Raw genomic sequence first — 13,445 nt, forward strand, 5'->3', positions numbered from 1 at the left:
AGTGTCAAAAGAACCACCCAGAGTGTAGGGAAGAAGTGCGTGTTCACAGCATGTCGCTGTGTACATTTAAGTGCTAATTAGTGTATTCAACGCAGAGTCTTTAAAGGTTTTATAAGGTTAAGCTTCACTATGGAGACTGGTTAGCCTCATGTGTGTATATATATATATGTGCGTCCTGACTAAGCTTTGCAATAAGGAAACCCCTTAGAAGTCAGGATTTCACAACGTACCGCTCTCTCACTTTCATCCACCCGTCCTCCAGTGTTCTTACTGCATTGTCACAAAGCTATCTTCATCGCCTTCCTCCTGCAGGGTGGGGGCAGAGAGTCGGCGGCAACCGCTGCTGCTGCTGCTGCTGCTGAGGAAGTTCAGAGCTGGACGGGAGGCCCGCGCAGGAGGAGGTCCCAAGAAGGAGGAAGAGGAGGAGGAGGAGGAGGAAGAGGGCAGGGGAGCCACGGTGGCCCTGACCTTGCTGCTCGTTCCCAGCTGGCGACCCTGGTTTTGCAGCTGTGAGGAGGCAACGCGCAGATTCTGATACACGAAAACCAAGCACTAATACACTTTAGCTGAATAATACACAACATAAATGGGGTTTTAATGAAACAGATATTTAGTAAAGAAAAGGGAGGAAGAATAAGACTTCAGGGTTAAGTTCAACTGTAATTAAGAGAGAGCATGCCAACGGTTAGAACAAAACCCAAGCGGACAGGATGAATATTTTTTCTCTGCGTTTTGCCGCCGAAGTGAACTATTTGCATGTCAGCAGCCTTATCAGCCCCGATGAGTCACACTGCCAACAGCTACACTCTCTCAGGTCACAGTAGGCCTCCACTGATGTAAAAAAAACGTTTCTTAACGGTTCTTAAGTGAGACGCTGCCTGTCCCATAAACTGTGAGACACGGACTAGGAGTCTCGTCAGCCATCCCATTTGACCGGACACATTACCCAACACTGTTTTCATACGCAGGACTTGGGTATATGTTGGTTGCTCTACAACTGGAACAACCTTGCCATGTTAAACAATTTCATGTTGATTGTGTTATCTTTGGATATAGCGTATCAGAAGGCAGCACCTCAGCACTGCTCTATCAGCTTGTCTAAATATTGCACGCTAGGAGTTTCAGTTGAAACATGATAACTGAATACTTCTTGTATTAAGGAATCAGTCGACAATAGATGCTGCATTTACATATTTGAGGTACTTTATGTGAATTGTGGTACTTTTTTGCTACATTGCATTTACATGACGGCTTCAGTATCTATAGTAACGTGTCTTTTTATATGAAATTGGTCAAATATGAGGGATCTATAAACTCTAAATCACTGTTCATTGACCAATAGTTTACAAAAAACACTAACCCTGCCTATGCACTAGTTGTTAAAATTAGCTTCAGCAACTTTTATAGTAAATTTCATTTGTAAAAATCAATAATGAACATTAATTATTTAAAATATTTACAAGGGAGTAATTGCATCTGATTAGTTCAACTCCTACTTTTGCTCCTGATGAACCAGTGTTGTGAAAAATAGGAGAATCATGAACCTGACTTTACATCATTTCTGATGAATTAGACATATTACACAAAGGGCTGTTTAGAAGTTCCTGCCTGCTTATTCAAGTGTTTAACCGTCTGTCTGTAATTTGCCTTAAACAAACCAAACATTGTCTGTGTGCAGTGAGGGCTGCCATCTAGTGGCTGAAGGAGGAAGCGCACATTATACTTTCCATGCACTCTTTCTTAATGTGGTTAAAGGGAGTGTTGTGTGTTCTGTTGACAAATACCTCTTGATCCACTTAATCTGTTTCACTCCTGTTTGATTTCAATAAGCAGCATGCGGTGACCTTTACACCATCATAAACGCTGTTGTGTTTACCTGCCGTTTGCTTCCTGTGGGTTTAGGGCCCTCTGGAGTTTGATCTCTGTGGGACGCTGCTGACTGGAGCCTGAACGCACAAACAGCAGCGTGACAATGAACAACAATACCCTGTCCTTTTAATTAATTATTACTACAATCTAGTATTAGAGGTGCACAGACTGCCTCGACATCATGCATTGCTGACCTGTACGGGTAGCGAGGCTGTGGGAGCAGACCTCTGCTCCTGAGGTGCTGGTAGAGTTTACTGCTCACTGAGAGAGGGTTGAACACAAACTCCTCATCCAGCTGAGAGAGACAACTCTGAGACAGAGGCAGAACACAAACAGACTAAGCGAGCAGTCCAGCACCATGTGTGGGTGATGCAGAAGCGTACACACTTCAAAGGTTCAGTGTGTGAGGTTTAGTGGCATCTAGAGGTGGGGTTGCATCCGACTGAATGACCATTGCCTTACATCTTATGTGTCAAGTTTGTAGAAGCTGCAATTAACACAAAATTGGTGGACCCACACCTAGTGCTGACATAAGGTGTTGATTGAAGTAAATAGAACACAATTCATCTTCTCAGATTATACATAATTACACATACTATATTTCCTTTCTGCCAACAGGCCCGCATAGATTCTGCACACTTTAACGTGCTAAGTGCAAAGTGACGAGGAGTAATGCACAAAAATGTAACTATGAGAACGTCCTGTTAAACATATAATAAATACATGAGAGTATAATCACATTTATTGATGTCTCACTCTAAAATGACCATTTTCAAAGATATGACTTCTACACAAACTGTTCTAGCAACTTTTTGCCCCGAGTTCATACTATAAGTACATACTATATCTACTGTATATGCTTTATATTTGTGAATGTGTGCTGAGATGGTTGGTTATTGGTTAGATATTCAACTAATTAAGATGATTTCTAGAATCGACCCCGTGTTCAGTTCCTAGTATTAAAGCATCCACATATATCTGTTTCTGCTTTAGAGTTCTAGACAGCTCCGTCCACTGCAGTTTCCTCTAACCTGCACAGTCAGCAAAGCATGAGGTGCAGGGTCCTGAGTTGACACAGGCATCGAGCAAGGCAGCAGCAGCTCTCTGGAGACGACAGGCTTCAAGAGGAGGGACACGGATTCGGACGGCTGGAGGATGTAGTGAGAATGCACACCTGCGTCGAACAAAGTGACAGACATGCATGCACAGGTCCTGTGAGTGCGCACAGAAGGATTCATGAGCTGATAACATGACTCTGTCTCACAGACAGACACTCAGACCTGTGCCTCCAGCTGCAGGTTTCTGTGCAGACTCCATCTGCAGCAGCAGGAACAGGTCTCGACTCTGGAAGAGGAAAAAACAAACAACAAAATTGGATTAATGTCGCGTGGGTGTCGGGTCTAAAGTTTGAGTTTACATCTATATCTGTCCAGAGTTAGTAAAGACATTGAAGGAATTTTATAACAACAAACAGTTGTGACTCATCAGAGAATGGACATGGGTCTTCTGAGGGTGTCCTGTGGTGTCTGGTAACACAATGTTGTTAGTGGAGGTCTTTGGGTCCTATGGGTTGAGGGGAGGGGCCTCTGTTGATCATCCCACAGATATTTGATCAGTTTGGGATCTAGTGCATTTGGAGGCCAGGTCAACACCTTGTACTGTTCTTCATGTTTTTTTGAGTTGTTCCTAAACTGTGTGTGTCTGTGTCAGGCTGCATCCTGCTGGAGATGGCTGCTGCCATCAAGGAGTGTCATTGCTATGGGGTGGGGGTGCTTGGTCTGGTCTAGGTGGGTGCTACATGTCTGAGTAACATCCACATGAATGCCAAAAGTTTCCCAGCAGAACACTGTATTGTCACAAGACGGTCGATGTTATTTACTTCTCCTGTCAGTGGTTTTAATGTTGTGGCTGATCGGTGTAGACATAAAATACAATGTCTCACATTAGCAAAGGAAAAGTTCAGAAAGGCAAAAGCAACTTAAAGAGACAGTCAGATACGAGACAACAACGCAGAAGTGAGTGACAGTGACTAATAACTTCCTCACACAGATCTGATCTGATCTGATATTAAAGTTCAGTATCAGCTAAAACAAAAAACAAAAACTGATTTGTTTACTGTTTTCCACTATGGCATATAAGGCCCAATGAGCCAAGTTTTAAAAAATAACCTGGTTTGCATTATGCAAACATAGTCACAGGCCGACAGGATGGAAATAAGTTTGCATCGCTGTGACACTTGTCCAAATCTTAACAGCCGCAGCTGTTACATCAACAGATAAACTGGAAAATGATAAAATGTATAACGTCTGAAGATTAAAGTAGGACGATGTAAAAAAGCGCTGACACACCCTGAGTGTGTGGCACAGAGCGTGGAACAAGCCGTGGTTGGTCTCCATTTCATCCCAGTCCAGCTGCCAGCAGGTGGTGGGGCGGATCACCAGCGGCAGGCCGTACAGCACACTCTCACACACTCCGTCCGCACGCAGAACTCTGCAACACACACACACACACACGACCTTGGTTAGCACATCAGAACCGAAGGACAAATATGTGTTTGTCTGTCCTTCACGGCCGCATTCCTGAAAACTGACGCATCAAATGAAACCTCGTCCTTGTCGGCTGAATTCCGTCCGCATGCAAACGCATCACGAGCGCAGATAGAGGATGACATCACCCCCGCCAAAGTTAATTTGTTAACGGTGTGACCCGTTGGCTGGCTTCATTTAAATCTCTCCGCAGTGGACCGTGAGTCATAAGTATGCAAAGCGCACACACACAGAGCACAATAACTTCAGGACTTTTTGGTATGCAAAACAAACAAACACACACACACACACATTGACACACATAACTTCCTACTGCAGCTCCTGAAAATGTAAAAGAAATGCAAATCAGGGGAGAGATTAACTAATGCAAATAAGACAATACCTGAATGTCTGCTTTCTATCATCAGTGAAGAAGGTCTCTGTATTTACATCAACATCTGCAGGACTTGTTTATACTTTGAATGATGCTTTTCTGTGTGTGTGTGTGTGTGTGTGTGTTTCAGAAGAAATGACATCAGCTTTTGGACAGCAGCCATTTTTATGTGTGGCTTAATTCAAATATATGGGTCAAATTCACAACTGAGGCACCATCCCTCAGGTTTGTTTGACTTAATACAAGTTTGTTTCAGTTGGAGAATAACATTATGTGGCTTTAAAATGTAAAAAACTATATATAAAGTATATATTCACCATGTTTTCACAAGCTGAAGAGATAATGCATATTATAGCAGCCAATGTAAATATTAACATATCATGTTTTGGTTCGGAATGGACCCAACGCTTCCTGGCATTAGGTGCTGTTCACAGGGCAGTGTGATGTTGTACACTGGAAGCTACTCCTCTCTTTTCCTTGTCTGTTGCACCTCTTTCTTGTGTCTTAGGTAAGGCCCCCCTCTGAATGCATCTCCTATCTGCAAGCCTGTTATTTATGAGCTCAACCTTGCCGGTATATCAACCCCAGCATCTCCTCCAATCTAAACCGGATCGTCCTCCCACTGTGGTCGATAAACCTCAGGCTCACCCTCTAGCACTGAGCTCAGTTTACTTGTTATAGGCGGTTTAGGCCTCTGTGTCAAATTGACGCAAAAGCTACGGTGATAACGCAGAGCCTAGCGCCGTAGCTAACACGCACCTCCCCAGACAGGTAACTACGCGTCACTAGGGTGACCAGATCCCAATTCACCAGATGTGGGACAAAGACTGCGTTTGTGTGGGACAATGTGGGACAATGTGGGATACCAATGCATCAAGGTAGTCTAAAAGAACTTTTAAAAAAATAAACATTTCTATTCTGCCCCTTTGCTTATAACATTACTATCCTTTGCCATCTGGTTGATTCAGTAGCACATAACAGCCTGCAAATAAAAACTTAACAAATATATTTTATAATATATATATATATATATATAAACTTATTTAAATGCAACTTTCCCAAGTTCTCTCACGTGAGCACCTCTGGGAGCTGTTACCTTATCTGCGTTTGAATCTTGTTTGGGTTTTAGCAGGAACGCATGCATAGACTGGGAAGCCTCCTTTTGAGCAACACGTTTTGTCTCGCATTGTCTGTGTCGTTTCACGTCGTATTCACCTCCGTGTGAAACAGAAAAATGACTCAAGCAAACCTCACAGCAAACTTTACCAGACTCGCCTTGCACTGGTTTCACCCAGGGATAGATAAAAGTTTCCCAGTCTTTTGACAAAGCGGGACATCTGGTCACCCTACGCGTCACGGCGACGCAAAATCTGTGATTGGCCTGCTTGGTAGGAGCGTATTTCCGCTTTAGTATTTCCGGCTGCTTCTCCATCTCCACAATTTTCGATTGATTTGGATCAATAAAGATGGAACACATTGAGGAAAGGTTAACAGAGGAGGTTTGGAGACACAAACATTTGTACGACTTGTATTCGGCGAAAGTTTCAGTCACCATTGTTGAAAGTGAAACAACAAAAAACAAACTGACGAGTGCACAAGTATAAATGGCTCGCACCGGCATTGGCTACGTTGGCTATGCGTAGGTTACGGCATCTATGTCCCGCAGAGGTATAAACTCCACCTCCCCAGGAACCTAACTATGCGCCATGGTAACGCAGACCTCAAGACTGAGCAGGATTGAACGTTTTAGTCGCCACTGTTAAAAGTGAAGCAGGAAGTGGAAACAAAAATGAACCCAACTGGCAAAAAGGCACAGAGCTGACCAGCATCTGACTAGAATTTGTACAGAGCGAGCCACTGACGAGCGCTCAAGTATAAATGATTCGCGCCGGCGTTGGGTACGTGCATAGTCCCGCAGTACCTTAAATGAGCCTTAAGTTTCCTGCTAGGTGTTTTTTTTCACTGTGCCTCAGATTTGTGTCTACTACCACACTGAAGAAAATGGTACTCACTCACATTTAGAAAAGAAAAAATGGGGAAAGAAGAAATAAAACTCTTTGAATTAGCTGAAAAATACCATTTTGCAGTAAATGTGCACATTTAATGTTGAGGAATCTACCATTTCTGTGTCATTTAAAATGTGTACATGCTTGGCTTGATCTGTAAATAATTCGGCAATAAATAGTGTGAGACTGTGTAATCCGACTAATATTCCTGGAACTTCTCCTAGTCTGTCTTATTAAAATACCCTGTTCTTTCCTTTGTTTACTACTATTGACTTCTTCACTTGAGTTTCTGCTACATGAGGCTAAATCGCTTCCTCTCAATCTGGACCGGGGCTTCTCGGCATGGAGTTATTATCTCTGCACAACTTCTCGATAGATTTCCAGCAGCAGAGCAGATGACTGCAGCAGAACAAAGCGCGCTCACATGTGACGGGAGAGTTTCATCTCAGAAATGTTCCACTACTGTCAGAAAGGAGCCATTCATAGACAGATTGGGCTTTACTGGAATCACATCATAGCACACACATGGCCGACGGAGCACATACATGTGATCAGTCCTCACTCACTCTGTCTCTCAGGGACAATCTAAGAAGGATGATGCATGGGTGTAGCAGTCTCTGCAAACCTGAGGTAAATTTAAAGAATAACAAGCTGTTTTTTCTTGTTTTCATAAGAAGACCCCCACCACTGCAGCCCACTCTTACTTGATTGCCTTCAGTCTCTGTGGCGTTGGCGTTGGCGTTGGGTTGGCCGAGCTCTTTGCGAGAGGCAGGAAGTCCCGGATGGTCTCAGTCTTCACTCCCAGGTTGGGGGTCAGAGGGATGAGGGCGGGGCTTATCAGACGCTCCTGCATGTCACACTTCACACACACTGTTCACAAGAGAAGTACATATTATGTATTTACAATCTCATTGCAGGAGCCAGGGGACACAGAGCCAAAGTTTACAGAGTTACGCCCCCACCCTGAATCTCACTCGCTGGGTACCTCCATCCGAACATCAGCTGACCATCATCGGTCTCTACACCTTCCTTCATCCCACCCCCTCGACCCCCTTCATCCCATCCCCCTCCCTTCCCTCCCTTCAACCTGGTCAAAGTAAACTTCTACGTACATACTGAGGTGTGGTCTTGTTAGTGAAAATGACTATTTAATGTCTGGTTACAGTTTGGCTACTACTCTTTGATTACACCAGATGGGGCTGATGAGTGTGAATGTGTGTAGTATCTGACCAGGATTAGGATTATCCCGGGGGCTTGGCAGCAGGAGGTGGAGGTGCTCTCTGTCTCCTCCTTGTTCGTGAAGCCACGCTTTCAACACCGTCTCCACGGCGAACACAGTGTTCTCCACCTGCTGCAGGTCGACCTCGGTCCCCAGCATCAGAGAGTCTGCAGACAGAGACACGAGTAGAGACTTGACTGAGATTAGATAAAGGCTGAAGTGTCATGTACAGCTTTTTGCCTCAGGAGTATTTCATGATAAGGTTTTATTCTCTACCACTAGATGGCAGCAACATTCAATAAACTATATGAAGTGAAACGCTGCTTTGATGACTCGCACAGACACTGAAGCCTTTTGAACCTGTCGTCATCTGGGGGCCTCAGTGTCTCTGGATCATGAAAGCCTTCTCAGTTCTGTTTGGATGAGACGACAAGAGACAAGAACCAGGGCCGCTCCTTGGATTTTGCGCATCTTCCAAAGAACAGAGCAAATCTAACACTCCCTTCTTTGCTCACTGATTTCCTCTTACTCTTACATAATAGGAAAAGCGACCCCGTGGACCTGCCCCACCCTAATCTCCTGTTCTCTGTCTGTCCTCATTCCCCTCTGTCCATTTATTATTGCTAACTAGACGCTCATGAAACGTCCCTCTTCTCCCGTTCCCTCTGCCTGCTGTTTAATAGTTAATGACCCATCAGGAGATAACTAATGGGACCAAAGGGAAGATCGGGAGGCGCAGAGACGGAGGAGAGGTTGACGGCAGGGAGGATGAGTTAGAGAACGAGTAGAAAAGATGGACCGGGGACACATAAAGTCGTTAAAGTTTCCTTGCCAGGGACTTCTGGAAGGAAATGAGAAACTTTAAATTCCTAGACTAAAATATGTCACTGGCTCTTTCATGTGTCAGAGACAGCTTCAGTACGGAAACTATTTTTGGTTCTGGGCCAAAGTTTGCAGAAGGGCTTTATCTAGGAATAAGAGCTCCATCTGAGGGGAAGGAATTATATTTGCTCCGTTTTTTTTTTTTTTTTTTTTTTGCTGATGGATGTTTGTGGTCTGATCCCTGCCTGGTGAAGGCAAGAGGGATGAACACTGAGAGAGGGAAAGATTTAAAGGGTGAAAAAGCATGTACTAATGACACTTTTTCCTTCACAAGTCCTTCTTTTACGCGTCATAAAAACTCAGTGTATAGTCAAGATGCTTCGCTTTCACTTGTGACACATGCCACGTTGCTCTGGCTGCTACCACGGATTAAATAACTTTCGGAAATCCTCTGCTACTTGGGATCAGCCGTTCAAAAAGACCCGAGTCCCGCTGTTTATCAACCCTGTAACCTCGCTGAAGTGACTGCACAGGGTGTCAAGGGAGAATCGGAGGAAACAGTGAGGATTAGTTCACCCAAATATAACCAGAAAGAGAGCGATGGAAAAAGGAATGCTGAGGCAGGTAGTCAAAGGAGGAGCGAGAGAAAGATGGGATGTGCTCTTGCCTTTATGGAGAGGGCAATAAGAGAGATAAGAGAAAAATCCTTGAGAAAATGGACCGAGATGGAGGAAAGTGGGCTGGGGCCAAATCGATGGCCATTTTCTCCGATAATGTCCGTCTGGGGAGAGGAAAGGAGAGAGAGAGGGAGCAGGGAGAGGAGGAATTATGGAAGTTGGTGGGTTCAGAAAAGAAAGGGAAGCATGTATAATGTAAAGAAAGAGCAAGAGGAGGAGAAAGAAGAAGCGGAAGATAAGATGAGACAGAGAAGAGATGGATGGGCGTGTTGGGTGATGGATGACGGACCACACTGTCAGGAATTCTTGTAATTAGAGGCAGCGTGTGCTCATGTTTGTATATGTGTGAGAGAGATAAAGAGCGAAGGAGCGAGGGGTGAAGAGAAAACGATGATTGCTTCTAATAAAGACACAAATAACCCAAAATGTGAGCGCCTGTGTTTCTAGAGATATTAATTGCAGACTGAAGAGAACAGGTGAAAGTAGTTAACCCTGATGTGTGCGTTCGGTGAAATGTCAAGGAGCTGGAGTAACGATGCTGTCTGGTTCTCTCCAGCAGGCTTATCTGCGTGCACAAAGAATGTGTTTACACTGCTAAAGCCTCCCTCTTCTCAATATCTGATACGAGTTCATTATGTATGTGTTTACTGCAGGTGCGCAGGATGAAAAAAATCAATTATGTTATCTCTCCCCCTGTCCCAACACTATCTCCGTTTCCATTCGCTCTGCTCCTGTGGTATGAGGGATTAACAAACTATTAAACTATCAACCAGCGTTGGTGACCCGTAATTGTACTCTTGCACCTCATCAGAGGTGTCAAGTAACGAAGTACAAATACTTCGTTACTGTACTTAAGTAGATTTTTCAGGTATCTGTACTTTACTTGACTATTTCTTTTTCTGACGACTTTTTACTTTTACTCCCTACATTTCTACACAAATATCTGTACTTTCTACTCCTTACATTTGAAAAACAAGCTCGTTACTTTTTTAACCTCCACGTAAAAGACGTGGGATGATCGGACATGACTAGAGCATCGGACTAGAGAAGGAAAGTTGACGATGCGCTTCCTGTGTTCTTCTTCTACTGTTTTGAACAGGCAGCCTGTTGGTTAGTTTGAGCTTTGCTGCCACCTAGGGACTGGAGGCGTGTTTATCGTTCAAGCATCAATAAAGACAGTAATACATCTGAAAGTCCACCTGACCCCACTATTTGAGAACTACTGGTCTAATGTGAAACAAACAAATTCATGTACGGTGTGGTTTCTGTTGCTATCATTAGCTTTTTGAGGATTTTTTGGAAGCTAGTTTACAACATTAGCAATGCTATGGAAACACTAGTTTATAGCTAACACTAGCTAGCGGTTTAAAAACAACAACCCAATAACCCTCAATTTATTATTAAAAATTATTCAGATGTTCATGCAGGACATCTGGTCAATTCAGTCTAGATTATTCTGCTAGAACTTTTTCATTTTGCAAAATTAACGGATGAATTGTTTCATTAATGGCAAAATCATTTTTACTTTTTACTTAAGTACATTTCAGAGCCTGTACTTTCTTACTTTTACTTGAGTAAAGGAGTTGAATCAGTACTTTTACTTTTACCAGAGTATTTTTTTACACAAGTATCCGTACTTTTACTTAAGTACAGAATGTGAATACTTTTGACACCTCTGCACCTCATTAGCATGTCCTCTGTGTGTATATCTCAGAAGATACTCGCACATGAGATAAGCATGTGAGGTGGCTGCAGAAACTCATGGAGTGTCTGGTTACAAACCCAGAGGAGTCAGAAATCATAAAATGATCACTAAATGGAACTGGTAGTATACTCAAACTGTGGGGATGCTACACAAAATACCAAAGATACAAAGATACATGTCCTCCTGAATGTCCCCCCCCCCCCCCCCCCCCTCTTCTTGTGAGTATCTCTGGCCTGGAGTTGTGTGTTTCCTGTGGAGCTCTATACTACATCTGTTGTCGTGGTCTCATCAGCCTGCCCAGTCTTCATGGAATCCTGCAGTTATCCACTCCTACCTGAATGAACAATTCTCCAACCTGCCTATGACTCCTCTTACATTTTCAAACTGTCATGTAACATCATCAGTTTGTATCATAAGATTCCACATGTACACTTTAGTCAGATATGTGTATCTATGACAGATGTATGTTTATCCTGCTGTTCTCTTCTCTTCTCTCTTTGCTGTTCTCTTCTCTCTTTCTTCTGTCTGTACCCGGCTGGCCTTAGGCAGATGGGTCCCTCCATATGAGCTGGGTTCTGCTCGAGGTTTCTTCCTGTTAAAAGGGAGTTTTTCCTTGCCACCGTTGCCTTCAGGCTTGCTCTGGGGGTTTCAGGCCGGGTTTTTGTAAAGCGTCTTGAGACGATTTGTATTGTTATTGACGCTATATAAATAAAATTGAATTGAATTGAATTGAAAGACATATCTGCTTTAACGCTAGAAGTCCCAGCATTTTTTGCTCTACCTATAAAACCCAGAGGGCAGCCGATCGGCTGGAAGGCTTTTAGCTAATATCCTCTGTCACCTGTGAACCCTCCTTTTGTTATGTAAACGAGGCAGTCACTGGGGCACCACAGGAGGGGACATGCTGAGCCACTTCAAGGAAACCTGTGGGGAGGGGAGGGGGAGTGGGCCCAGAGAGCTTATGGGGGACGGGGTAAGCACACAGAGCAGTGTTCACTTCTAACCTGGCAACACCTTGAGACAGAAACTGGTTCATGCCAAAGACAAAACACCTTGACTTAAAATACGGGAGGGGGAGAATCGGAGACGAGCAGGATTGCTGGGGGTTTGGAGGCCAGAGTGTGTGGGGGAGGGAGGCACACCTGAGGGCTGTGAACTCATTTGCTCCGTCTGGGCTGCTAACTGACTGTCTGTCAGGAGCTGGCACTCCTTTGTGCTGAGGTGGATAAATAGCTCACTGCACATAGCCTGCCACTTCAGTACCCTCAAGAATTCTGTGGCGTACGAACCTCCTCTCCAAGGAACGAAGATGCAGAGAAGATTCAGCACTCAACAGGCACTGGAAATGGTCCTGGAAGGAGTAAACCCTTGTGACTCGGATGGAGAAGAGATAAACCTTCAGCCGGATTCGGACTCCGAGCTGTCTGAGCTGTCTGAGCTGTCTTCAGGTAAGATTTCATTTCATATTATTTCCTATTTTATATTTCATTTCAGGCAGGAAGGTGGAAATGGTGGTGCACATAGCACCATGTGAATAGAGTTTTGGGGCTTCTTGCATCAGACAGCCTCCATTTTGTTTCTGAGTGCAGGCCTCCGTTTGTTTTGTTTGGTTCTTCTTCTCCTGAGGTCCCTGCACCTTAGCACATTAGCCAACCTATTTGAGATGTACTGGAATGATTATTATTATTATTATTAGCTTCTATGCATGCATTTGTGATATCATTTGACTTTCTATTCCTATTGCTCATAATTTGAATTTGTTCACACTTCAGATGAGGAGACTGCTCCTCAGCCAAAAAAGATAGCTCGGGTGGGGACTGACCAGACAGAGACGGCGAAAGATGGCACAGTGTGGTGTGAAGAACAGGTGGGGACAGGTCTCCATTTCACCCCTCCATCTCCATACGACGCAGATGGAGAGCCAACGGCTAAGGCCAGGAGGTCCATCTTGAGTCGTCTTCAGAGCTTCCTGCGTTTTATCACTCTGGAAATGCTTGGTTCCATTCGAGACTGTACTGTTGAACACGCACAGCAAACGGAGCATATGGACAGGTTCATGGCCCTCCCTGAACTAATGGCATTTATTGCTATTGTCATCTTGCGGGGGCTGACCAAGGTTCCATCACTGCGTGACTGCTGGTCAGCAAACCTGGGAAACCCCCAGATCATTGCAACTATGTCCCGAAATCGCTTCCAAGACATCATGCGACACCTATGCTTTGATGACA

The 13,445-nt window shown here is 44.2% G+C and overlaps 1 protein-coding gene across 1 annotated transcript in view; it reads right to left on the minus strand.

Annotated features, from left to right (window-relative positions):
- Window positions 1–267: 267 nt before the first annotated feature.
- m1ap (meiosis 1 associated protein) overlaps window positions 268–13,445 on the minus strand; it is a gene marked incomplete at its 3' end in the record, with an annotated part of 25,261 nt that continues 12,083 nt past the window's right edge. Inside the window, exons 4-11 of the mRNA XM_084549344.1 lie at window positions 8,025–8,180; window positions 7,499–7,664; window positions 4,218–4,359; window positions 3,150–3,213; window positions 2,901–3,043; window positions 2,064–2,179; window positions 1,877–1,946; window positions 268–531 (exon numbers count right to left, since the gene is read on the minus strand). Coding sequence (XP_084405470.1) covers window positions 268–531; window positions 1,877–1,946; window positions 2,064–2,179; window positions 2,901–3,043; window positions 3,150–3,213; window positions 4,218–4,359; window positions 7,499–7,664; window positions 8,025–8,180 — 1,121 coding nt within the window. The remainder of the gene's footprint in view (window positions 532–1,876; window positions 1,947–2,063; window positions 2,180–2,900; window positions 3,044–3,149; window positions 3,214–4,217; window positions 4,360–7,498; window positions 7,665–8,024; window positions 8,181–13,445) is intronic.

The sequence above is a fragment of the Chelon labrosus genome (genome assembly GCF_963514085.1).
Source record: "Chelon labrosus genome assembly, chromosome: 1".
Lineage (NCBI taxonomy): Eukaryota > Metazoa > Chordata > Actinopteri > Mugiliformes > Mugilidae > Chelon > Chelon labrosus.